Genomic DNA, 12,578 nt, shown 5'->3' on the forward strand with positions numbered 1-12,578 from the left:
AATTTTACACATATTATGCCCTCCAAGTAAGTCGAAATAGAATCCAAATCCCGACAACCTCTATTCACCATTGCGTCAGTGTGCCCCCTGGGATTCTCAATGCTCACCTTGGCAAGCTCATCTAGATCAAGGACATTTTGTTATAGGAAATAGGAATTCCTCCGTATTCTGATTCCCTGTCATAGTTAGCATTACATGTATATAATGTCTTATTGGAAAAGAACCTAAACAAGTTTCTAACTTCAGGCTATAACTCTAATCCTCTATTTTACATTGCTTACCACCTTGTAGTATATCTCCGATTATCCCACTTTAGTGAGGGGTTTTTTGTTGTTGCTGTTTTTGTCTTTGAACGGGCAGTGATTAGAATCTGACTTAGTAGTTCATTAGGATGCATTTGCAACTCCTAAAGCACCAAAACCCCACAGAACTCTTTTAGTTTATCTTCAAGGGTGTAACATTTATTGAGTGTATTGAATTTTTCAAAAGTCAGCGTGAAGATTTCTGATTAAATGGTTGCTTCAGCATTTTAAAGGGCTTCCTCTCTCCCTGTTACCTATGTAAACCACCAGATTGTGCAGAATTAGAAGCATAGACCATACAGACTACAACACACAAAAGCACATTGCAAAGGTCTACTCAGAATGCCCCGCAGGCCAATTTGGGTGAACATTTGTGATAAATGTCTTGTGGGAATAAGTGGCTGGTTTTTCCAGCCAGACTAGCAGTGATCATCCAATTGAAGAGGGAAGCCTGGAAGCATCCGTTCTCAATGTATCTTGCTTCATTCTGACTATAGGCAGTCCCTAAGTTACGAACAAGGTAAGTTCTGTAGATTTGTTCTTAAGTTAAATTTGTTTGTAAGTCGGAACCGGCACATTTTTTAAACTCTAGCCAAATATATCTATTTTTAACCTGCGCAGGTCCCAACGGAAACTCTTCCCAAGCTGAAGTTTGAATTTTGGCGGTAGCCACGCCCCTCCGTCCCCGGAGGGCATATAAGGCAGCCCTCGGCGTCTCCTCCTCAGTTCCTTTTTTTCCGCCGCAAGGTTCACTTCGGATTCTCATGTCTACGACTCGCTTCAAGCGCTGCACTCAGTGTGCCGCTAAAATTCCTGATTCCGACGGCCACGCCAAGTGCCTCTACTGCCTCGGAGAAGCACATGTCGTCGGTACCTGCCGTCTCTGCCTGGCCCTAACGGCTCAGGCTCGAAAAAATAGAGCCGCGAGGCTTAGAGCGGCGCTCTACGAAAAATCGCTCGCTCCCGAACCCGCTCCGTCGACTTCGGGCACGAAGTCGCCGCTTAATCCGGAATCGATGTCGTCTTCAGCGGCTAAAGCCCCTTCGGTCTCGTCTAAGGCGTCCAGAGCCTCCAGGTCGTCCAAGGCCGCTAAACCACCGTGCACCCTCACCACGGCCACGGTGTTGACACGTTCTGGTCGGGTCGGTCCTTCCTCGACGTCGAGCTCGGTGGCTTCCGTTTCCTCGGCTCGATCCCAGCTCGGGGCTCCTCCATCGACCTCCGCGATGAAGATCGCCTTTAAAAGGGCTCATGAGGAAGCTCGTCGAACCCAATCCGACTCAGCAATGATCCCTCCCACGCCGGGTAAATCCCTGAGAGTTCCATCAAAACAACCGCTCGCTAAGAAGAGGGCAACCCAACGCTCTTCCTCTTCTGCCTCCTCCAAGATGGACGTCCCTTCTTCGGCAACTTCTTCTAGAAGGTCTTCTCCGATCGCTCCCGCTCAGCGACCTCGCCAGCCTTCTCCTCACCAACTCTCGGACGGCGAGTTACAGGACTCACCCCACCACTCCACTCAGACAGTGGTCAGGGTCCCATCTCCTCGACCTGCTGCTTCTCATCGTTCATCTCGTCAGCAGCTTTTTCCCCCGACCTCGACACCGGAACGGGGTAGACAAACCACTCGCCTGGCTCGAGCAGTCCAGGCTTCGGCCTCCAAAGAAGCTCGACTACAGATAGCTCCTGCTCTTGAGGCGGTGCCGCCACCAGAGACTGTGTTGTCATCTCCCCCCCAGTCCCCCCAAGGGGCTGGGGACGATGAGATAGAGATTGATCGCCCGGATTCTGCTCTCTCGGCCTCGGTGGTATCCTTAGGCCTTGATCTCTCTCCTCCCCATGACGCCTATGAGGTGGATCCTCCTTCGCCTACCGACAACATTCGGGCCTTCTCCGAGCAAATGATTAGAATGGCTGATGCCCTGGGTTTAGAAATTAAACAGACTTCCAAAGCAGTAACTGACCCAGTTTTCAAACGGGTCCAAGCACAGGCCCCTCCAGCCACGCTGTTGCCGTTCTTACCCTATCTCCTCGATGTTATCCAATCTTCGTGGAAGACCCCCTCCTCGATCCCTCCTACCTCGAAGAGAATCGAGTCTTGGTATCGTACGGATGACGACACCTTAGAATGGCTTAAACACCACCCCGACCCGAATTCCATGGTCGTTAAAGCTTCTCAGTCCTCCGGTCGTGAATCCACTACCCCTGCAGATAGAGAGGGTAAGAGGTTCGACGCGGTCGGTAGAAAACTCTACTCCGGAGCCCTTCTACTTTGTAGAATGGCGAACTATGGGGCCTGTATGGGGGCATACCAGCAGATCCTCTGGGAAAAAGCTCAGCCCTTCTTCGCGAAGTTGTCCGACGAAGACCGGTCGGTCATGTCCACCCTCCAACAAGAGGCCGATTCGTTAGCGCATCATCAAATCCAGATGGCTAAGCATACGGGCGATACGGCCGGCAAGATGATCGCCCACGCCATTGCCATTCGCCGCCACGCCTGGCTGAGATCTTCCGGCTTATCTTCTTCCTCGAGGCAGGTCATCGAGGACCTCCCCTTCGACGCCATGGGCCTCTTTAACGCTGGCACCGACGACAAGCTTAAAACCAACCATGACTTTAAAGTTCTAGCCACTAAATGCGGCGATCAACCCCAGGCTCACCGCACCAAGTGGTTTCCTCAACGCTTTCGACGCTTCCCGCCTCCTTCTTACCGCCAGCAATCTTTCAGACGTCCCTCGGTATCGAACAACCAAAATCGCCAACAGCCCCGTCGGGCTGCACAACCTCAAAGACAACGCGGCCGGGTCACCCCCACCGCTGGTCAACCTATCCGGCGTTCCTGACGCCATCTCTCCTTCCAGAGACTTTTTCTCCGGTACCGATGTCGTTCTCATGCCTCCGCACCCCTCTCCTCCACCAAATCAACCTCATGGTCTCTTTATAGACCGCCTGGCTCCCTTCTTTCACCGGTGGAAATCTATTACTTCAGATGCCTGGGTTCTAAAAATTGTCCAAGAAGGCTATGCCTTAGAATTCGAAGAACTCCCTCCCACCGGTCAGGTCCTTCTCTCCAACCCCTCTCAAGAAATACTCGCAGAGGTCGACACCCTCCTCGCCAAAGGGGCTATTCGGCCTTCTCCATCGGCACAGGACCCTCAAAGCTTCTTCTCCAGGTACTTTACGGTCCCGAAGAGGGGTGGGGGCCTCCGCCCAATTCTGGACTTACGCATGCTCAATGTCTTCATACGCCCAACCAAGTTCAGGATGGTCTCCATCGCCTCCATCCTCCCGATGCTTCACCGCGGAGACTACTTCGTGTCTATAGACCTCCGAGACGCCTATTTCCACGTGGCGATTCGAGAAAACCACAGGCGCTTCCTCTCTTTCAAGGTCCTCGACCAAACCTACCAGTTCACCGTTTTACCCTTTGGCCTCGTTACCGCCCCAAGGGTCTTTACCAAAGTCGTCGCCGTCGTGGCTGCCCACCTCCGGCTCCAGGGGATCACAGTTTTTCCCTATCTAGACGACTGGCTTCTGGTCGAATCTGACCCTGTCCTACTCCGTCGTCACGTCGACTACACCCTCTCTCTTCTAGACTCTCTCGGTCTCCAGCTAAACCACGACAAATCTCACCTCAACCCGTCGAACAAAATCCGCTTCATCGGCGCCCTGTTCGACTCAATCGCTCAGACTGTCTCGCTCCCGCTCGACAGGTTTCTAGCTCTCCGTCAACAAATCATCTTCTGCGAGACCCACCGAAGGGTTCGGGCTCGATCCATCCAAATACTGCTGGGCCACATGGCCTCCACAGTCCTCACGACCCCGTTCGCCAGGCTCCGTCTCCGGCCCCTGCAGAGGTGGTTCTTAGATGTTTTCAAGCCGTTTCGCCACCCCAACTCGAGGTTTCTCTCGGTCCCGCCTCATGTTCGTCGGTCGCTTCTCTGGTGGAAGTCCCCCTCCAACGTCTGCAGGGGTCTTCCGTTCCACTCGGTTCCTCCCTCGATCACCATAACCACAGACTCATCCAATTTCGGCTGGGGAGCCCACATGAAGGACCTCACTGTTCGAGGCCTCTGGTCTCTCTCCGAGAAGGCCAACCACATAAACTTTCTCGAACTCCTTGCTATCTTCAAGGCTCTGAAAGCCTTCTCCCGCCTGATCTCCCAAAGATCTGTCCTCGTACAGTCAGACAACACAGTAGCAGTATTCTACATCAACAAACAGGGCGGCACGGGCTCAAGGAAGCTGATGCTTCTCTCCTCCCAGCTGTGGCATTGGTGCATAGCCCGCAACATCCAAATCTCGGCGACTCACCTTCCCGGGATCCAGAACAACTTGGCAGACGCCCTCAGCAGAATGACGTCTTCCTCCCACGAGTGGATGCTCGACCCCGAGACTCTTCTTTCTCTCTTCCTCAAATGGGGTTTCCCCACCCTAGACCTCTTCGCTTCTCCCCAGAACGCTCAGCTGCCTCGGTACGGGGCAAGACTTCTCCCGTCCTCCTCTCCAGGCTGCCTGGGAGACGCCTTCCGTCTGGACTGGTCGGCGGAACCGATCTATCTCTTTCCGCCCTTTCCTCTGATACCGAAGGTCCTGCAGAAACTCCGGTCGGTACCAATGTCGGCGATCCTGATAGCGCCAGCCTGGCCTCGTCAGCCGTGGTTCCCGGCTCTTCTTCGTCTTTCCAAGGCGACCTTCTTCACTCTGCCTCTTCTACCACACCTCTTATCCAGGGAGAACGGCCAGATTCTGCATCCGGATCTCCCCTCTCTACATCTCACTGCTTGGAGGATTCTCGCCTGACCTCCCTCCCGCAGAACTTACAAGAGGTCCTCCGCGCAGCTCACAAGCCGGCTACAACCAGGGCCTACACTTATAAAGTCTCTCGCTTTCGTTCCTTTCTTCGCTCCCGAGGAATCACTGCTTTCCCAACCTCGGTACCGATTGTGCTGGACTTCCTTATGTCTCTAGCAGAGCAAAAACTTTCTCTTGCCTCTATGAAATCTTATCTGGCCGCTCTATCCTGGTGCTTTCAACAACATGGTAGACCATCATTGTTCTCCGATCACCTCGTCAAGACCTTCTTGAAAGGATACAACAACATCTGCCCACCGGCCCAACCTCCTACCCCAGGCTGGAACCTCGAGCTTGTCCTTTCCCAGCTCACTGCTTCTCCTTTCGAACCCTTGGCCTCGATCGACCTACGTCTCCTTTCTTGGAAAGTTGCCTTCTTGGTGGCCATAACCTCAGCGCGCAGACCCTCGGAGCTGGCGGCCCTTCGGGTTGATGAACCCTACCTCCGTTTTCATCACGACCGCGCCGTTCTCCGTCCGGACATCACCTTCCTCCCCAAGGTGGTCTCGGCCTTTCACCTTAACCAGGACATTGTCCTTCCCGCCTTCTTCCCGGACCCCTCGTCTTCCCTTGAGCGGAGACTGCACCTCCTTGATGTGCGTAGAGCACTTCTTTTCTACCGAGACCGCACTAAGGACATTCGAAAGACCCCAAAACTTTTTGTGGCCCATGCTCCAGATAAACTGGGCAATCCCATTTCCTCACAGAGACTGTCCCATTGGATTGCCCAGGCCATTGAACTGGCCTATGAACTAGCCAAACGACCTCCCCCCCCGTCGGTTCGCCCGCGTTCGACGAGAGGTCTCTCCACGTCGACTGCCTTTCTAAGGGGCATTCCCCTGGACTCTATTTGCAGGGCAGCAATCTGGTCCAACCCCCTTACATTTGTGTCTCACTATAGGGTAGACCAAAGGACTTTGAAGGACTCAGCCTTTGCTAGAGCAGTCTTATCCTCATGCTTGTCCTAAACCTTCTGTTCTTACGACTTCTCTGTGGCTACCTTTTTCTCATGTGACTCTCTTATTGTTTTCTCCTGTTCGGTACATGTTTGCACTGTTCTCTGACAGTTTGTGCCTTATTGCTACTGCCTTCTCCCTGGGAGAATGATGTTCCTGCCTACACATGTGCTCTTACGAGGGTTATATCATGCCTTACCGGACTGTTCTCGGTATTTGGTGTGTATTGATGCAATACCTTATTGGGTCCTCGGACCATGGTTTTTTCATGTTTTTTCATGTTTTTTCATGTCTAATAAACATATGTTTGGACAGTTTCTCGTTGTCAGGGTTTGCTTAGCCCGCCTCCGAGACTTAAGCTTGCTAGTCTCCATTAGTGTGCATTCACAGAGTACACGAAGAAAAAGGACAGGTTGCTTACCTGTAACCATGTTTCTTCGAGTGTACTCTGTGAATTCACACAAGCCCGCCCTTCCTTCCCCTCTGGCAAACCCTCTTCCTTTCTCGTTGCCTTAGCGGCGTAGGAACTGAGGAGGAGACGCCGAGGGCTGCCTTATATGCCCTCCGGGGACGGAGGGGCGTGGCTACCGCCAAAATTCAAACTTCAGCTTGGGAAGAGTTTCCGTTGGGACCTGCGCAGGCGCAGCCTCTCCATTAGTGTGAATTCACAGAGTACACTCGAAGAAACATGGTTACAGGTAAGCAACCTGTCCATACATGCCTCGTGAAATAACCTCGCCATTTCTTTGTCTTGAGAAATAGATTTGTGATTTTATGTAAATGTGTTATTGATTTTAATTTTTGCTGTAATTGCATTTTATGTATTGTATAGCACCAAGTGTCTAGGAATATGTGATGCATTGGTGAATAATGTGTGCGAGTAGGGGTGGCCTTTTGCAGGTGACCAATGATGATTTTGTCAGTGCCAATTGTTTTCAAGTGGAGGCCAAGGTCTTTAAGCATTTTGCCCAGTGTACCGATCACCACTGGGGCCACCTTTATTTTCTTGTGTCAGAGTCTTTGCACATTATTATTATTATTATTATTATTATTATTATTATTATTATTATTATTATTATTATTTGTTCCAAGGAAGGTTTGCTGTTGCCTTCCTCTGAGGCTAAGAGAATATGATTTACCCTGGAATCAGCAGCCTCCATATCCTGGACAATTGGGTGCAAGACATGCACTTTTGAAGCAGCCGCACCTCCCTGCTCTTCCCCTGCCTCTGTGCTTCTTAAATCAAGCACACTGGAACTCTGCCAAGAGCCTTTGATGATTAACTGTTTATTATTGTTCCAAATTATTTACAGTTACACTCAGAGAGCTCTCTAGAGTGTAACTATAAATAAGAGAGAGATCGAGCACACGGTCAGGCCTTTTATCACATTGCCGTACATGCTTACCTCTGAGTTGACACCTCGGACATGACATCTGTCTCAGTTGACCAGAGGTGTCGTTCTGGTCCGGCCTCTCTAGGCACTAAGTGATTGACCTCTTAGTTACCCATTCTACCAGGCACATGTCTCAGGAATGATTTTTTTGTGGCATATAGCTCCAACAATCAATTAATAAAGTCATCCAGTTGGTTTCCTTGACAGATATGATATTTGAATCCTGGTCTCCAGTCATAGCCCAATACTCAGACAATTTCTACTTATTCAGCAGTAGAAATACTTAATTATTATGTTTTTTTAAATTTTATTTGAATGATTGTTTCCCATTTTGGGTTAAGTGAGTCCTTAGTTGCAAGGAAAAATTGACATTTTCAAGTTTCTTTGCCATCCATCCTAAGCTGGTTGAATATTTTGGTATTGAGCTGAAGTAGCAATAAAAGACTTCATTCTTTTTTTCCCCTTCAATTTAGAAATTCCTGGACATAAAGGCAGAGAAGATGCTCTAAGTGAAGCTTTTGCAGATCTGAGTGTGCTTCCACAACAGGAACTGAAATGTCCAAGCAATCTTCCACTCTCCAGTATGAATACTCAATCCTTCCCATATACAGCACATAACAGTTCTGCTAGGTAACGTACTCAAAGCATGGAAAAAGCATTGAGATGTTTGGAGAGGAATGTGACGTTTTATTTATTACTTCCCTTTACCATGAGTGGCATGCCATTGTCGTACTATTTAGCGACAGAGGGTACATCTACACTGTAGAATTAATGCAGTTTCACAACAATTTAACTGGCATGATGCAGTGCTACGGAATCACAAGAGTTGAATTTGGCGAGGCATATCTAGCATGAAGTACACAAAGTAGAACTAGTAACCAAGGAATTTAATATAAAGCAATTTCTAAAAGTATATTACAACACAGGTAGAAAACTTTGAAGGCAGACTCCAATTGTACTAAAAAATATTGTAGATACTTAATACAGTAGACTCTCAGTTAACCAGCACCCATGGGGAATGGTAGCTTCTGATGGTTTGAGAATTACTATTAAAAGTAGGCCTAACTACAGTAGAGTCTCACTTATCCAACATAAATGGGCTGGCAGAATGTTGGATAAGCAAAAATGTTGGATAACAAGAAGGGATTATGGAAAAGCCTATTAAACATCAAATTACGTTATGATTTTACAAATTAAGCACCAAAGCATCATGTTTTACAACAAATGGACAGAAAAAGCAGTTCAACACACAATAATGTTATGTAGTAATTACTGTATTTATGAATGTAGCACCAAAACTTTGCAATGTATTGAAAAATTGACTACAAAAACATTGACTACTAAAAGGCAAACTGCGTTGAATAATACAGAATGTTGGATAAGTGAGACTCTACTGTAATACTATATCCCATACTATACCATAAACTATGTATTGACTTGAAATGAATATTGAAATTCAGTTAATAAAGACAAATAAAGACAAACTCAACTTAATATAATACAGTTTTACTGTATTATAAAACTTTATTTAAGATATAATTTCTTCAATTTTTGCTGGTTGCTTCAGAGTTCTGGTTGCTCATTCTGATTAACTGGGAGTCTGCTTTGATTAAAGATTAATTTTAACTGTGATGTTTTTAGTGTTTTTGTGTTTAATTCTGTTTTAATGTTTGTATATTTGTATAGTTTAAATTGTATATTAATGCTTTTATGTCAAGTCCCCTTTGGGGAGATAAAGCAGGGTAATAATAATAATAATAATAATAAGCATTCTGGTTTAGCATTTCAAAATGCAGTCTAGATAACTGATTCCTATTGTAATTTATAAAAAACATTCTTTTCCAATGTACAGTAGAGTTCGGTTTAGGGCTTCCCTAAACCGGGTGCTTGCCAAAGGGAAGAGCCTTTTCCTTTCGGAAAGCACCCGCACTTTGGAGAAGCCTGGTGCGTGTTGCTAAGCAGCAGCACGGCCCGGGCTTCCCTAAACCGGGCACTTGCTGAAGGGAGGAGGCTCTTCCCTTCCGCAAGCACCCGGCTTGTCGGGAGGAATAATAGGGCCTCCCTATTATCCAACAGTTCCGGTTATCCGACATTTGGCCCTCCCATTTATTTCGGATAACCGGAACTCTACTGTAGATGACATGGATAGCCGGGTTTTAAAATTATTGATACCTATACACACATACCATATACATGACATTAAGCCTCATTGACCTCAATGAGACCTAAATCTGAAGATAACTGTATAACTTTGTCAAACTGGAAGAAATAAGCGGAGAGACTAGGAAGGCATATGACTTGTTCTCAGTCTAAAAAATCATGATTGATTGTACCAAGATTGCTATATCTAAACTTCGTGTGTATGACACTCCATTTTAAGCTCTTTTTTATTAGGTATCAGGTCAGTTGATTTCAGTGAAAGGTGCTTAGAACTCCTGCCCAGTTTTTTTTTCAAATGAAAACTAGTTAGGTTACATCAATTTAAGGCTATAATCTAAGCTTGAATCTTTAGAAACAAGTTCCCTTGAAAGCAGTGGGAATTAATTACAAGGAATTAACATACTTGTTCTCCTGAGTGGAAGAACTGAACAATATTCTGCGCAATCAGTTTACCACAGTATATGTGTTTTGTAGAAATCTTCATGTCCAATTCTTTAGTGTAACATTCATTGCACCTCATTGTTCATTGTTAGCCTTTGGGGTTTCATTAGACCAGTGGTTCTCAATCTTTTTTGACCAAGGACCACTTTGACCAGGGATCACTCTCCAACTTTAGTACCAAAAGGGTTACGATACAGTTTTTGGTCAACTTTAGATTCAGTTTGGTTATTTGGGGTGCTGATTCAGAAAACTGCATTGGATAGACCACATCAGCTTTAGTTTCTGATACAGAACATGCAGCATGCCATGCAGCAGTCGCCATCTGCTCTCCCACAGAAAACCATATTTAATAATCTAGAGCTGATTTTCCCTGCATGTCTCATGGCCCACCAGTGGGCCGCAGCCCACAGATTAGGAACCACTGCACTAGACCAACAGTTCTTCATTTTAATTTCACATCTCGGCTTAATATCTTGAGTGCTACAAGAGATTGGCTAAGGTTGGTTATCACAAATCACCAACTACAATAACTTGAGTTGTATAACTTCCCTTTCCCTCCAGTGAGCTGGGAAACATAAATAGATTGTATGGAAACGCTTTTAATGTAACCCACCTTGAGTCTCCTGGTGGAGAGAAAAAACAAAATAAACATAGTAAAAATAACAGATACTGCTTCATTATCTGGGCGGAGGCCACAAGGGGGCACTAGAGAGAGAAGGATGGTCCATTTTATGGGGAGGGAGTTGAAGGAGTTAAATCATGCCCCCCCATTTTCATGTTATCCCTCCCCCCCCCCACCCATGTCGTTGTCGTCGGTTGAAACAACCACCATTTATGAAATGGGAAAGGGAGGGGTGGGAATAAGCAGTGGAAATGGGGAAAATGGTTTTCCTTCTTCAACTCCCCCCCCCCCCCCCTCTATAAAGTGGACTATCCTCTGTCTAGGTCCCCTTTAGAAGTCCACCCAGATAATGGAACAGTACCTAATAACAACCACAATAATAATAATCACTCTTTCTTCATATCACTAGCATCCAAATGTGTTCTTCCACCCTAAAAACAAAGCAGATCTTCTGTCTCTTGAGTTTGCCTCCTCTAATAGCTAGTAAATACAAAAATCTAAGATTTCCAACCACTGATTCATGGAACTTCTGAAGTCACTAAAAAACTCTACCAAGCCTTTATCAGATTGCCATAGAGAACCACTGCTAAAGGCTATGAAGCTGAGAAACAGCATATTCACAATTAAAATGCTTTACAAGTGAACGTAATGTACCAATTCAAAGAAATAACTCACATGTACTTGCGCATTGTCAAATTCCTCTCTCTCTCTCTCTCTCTCTCTCTCTCTCTATATATATATATATATATATATACACACAACTTCACAAAATTTAATGTATCTTCCTTTCTTGTCCAACAGAGAGTTCTTCATATAATATGACTTGTGTATCTCCTGGGGATATGCTTCCAAGACTCCCCGTGGATACCTGAAACCATGAATAATAAGAAATCCAATATTTTGACTATACTTAATCCTAGAGAGGTCCACAAGCACTTTCAGAAGGGAATGCTTTTTAGAGCATGGATAAGTGAAATCATGGATATCATGCCCACTGATAAGGAGATCATGATGTACATCTTCCTTTACAGTACACTTTAATCCATTTTCTTTTCCTGTCCTATAGAGCTTTTCGTATATCTGTAGAATACAGAGATTTCTGTATATCTGTAGTATATAAACCCGAAGTTTCAATTCCATTCTGAAGAGGGATCAACCACTAGTTGGTGCTATCCTCTTAAATATATGGAGCCAAACACCGCATTTTATGAACACTGGTAACCCTTGAGACTCCGCAAATCCCTAATCTCTTTATGAAAATCTTTAGCTTTCTCTGCACCTGTAAAATGAGTATAAAATCCTACCTATGTCACTGGGGTGTTATGAAACAAAATTAATTTTTGTGAAGAATATTATCATTATTAGGTTAAAAGGTCCTTCTGAAGGACAGTCGCTCTTAGACCCCTTGTACACTGCCATATAAAATCCTGATTATCTGCTTTGAACTGGATTATATGGCAGTGTAGACTCAGATAATCCATTTCAAAGCAGATAATCTGGATTATCTGATTTGATAATCTGGATTATATGGCAATGTAGATCCAGCCTAAAACAGCACTGAAAACTAGCCAGCAGACCTGTCAACAGTAACCAGTCAATACTTTCTTTTACAAATGACCCTGAGATTTACAAGCATTTAAACTAGCTTTGGCATTAAAAAAAATCATTGTGACGTTACCTGCTTTTGTTCACCATTGGAAATGGAAAGTCCCTATTCATATACCACACATCCCAAAGAGATCTATTACTACATCCTGTTTACTTTCTTTCTATGCGATCTATTATTCTAATGTATGATGAAAAAAAGTATCTACTCGTGTGTTTCCCACTAATGTTGTTAATACTATCTACA

At 45.8% G+C, this 12,578-nt stretch overlaps 1 protein-coding gene across 6 annotated transcripts in view; it reads left to right on the plus strand.

Annotated features, from left to right (window-relative positions):
• The window catches only part of wdpcp (WD repeat containing planar cell polarity effector), a 222,074-nt gene that overhangs the window by 195,371 nt on the left and 14,125 nt on the right, over positions 1-12,578 (plus strand). For all 6 annotated transcript variants that reach the window (XR_010000055.1, XM_062958993.1, XM_062958984.1 and 3 more), the window contains one exon: positions 7,977-8,133. Coding sequence is in view for 5 of the 6 variants with exons in the window: in XM_062958993.1 (XP_062815063.1) it covers positions 7,977-8,133 (157 nt within the window). In the remaining variant the exon portion in view is untranslated. The remainder of the gene's footprint in view (positions 1-7,976; positions 8,134-12,578) is intronic.

This window comes from Anolis carolinensis, chromosome 1, assembly GCF_035594765.1.
Source record: "Anolis carolinensis isolate JA03-04 chromosome 1, rAnoCar3.1.pri, whole genome shotgun sequence".
Classification (NCBI taxonomy): Eukaryota; Metazoa; Chordata; class Lepidosauria; order Squamata; family Dactyloidae; genus Anolis; species Anolis carolinensis.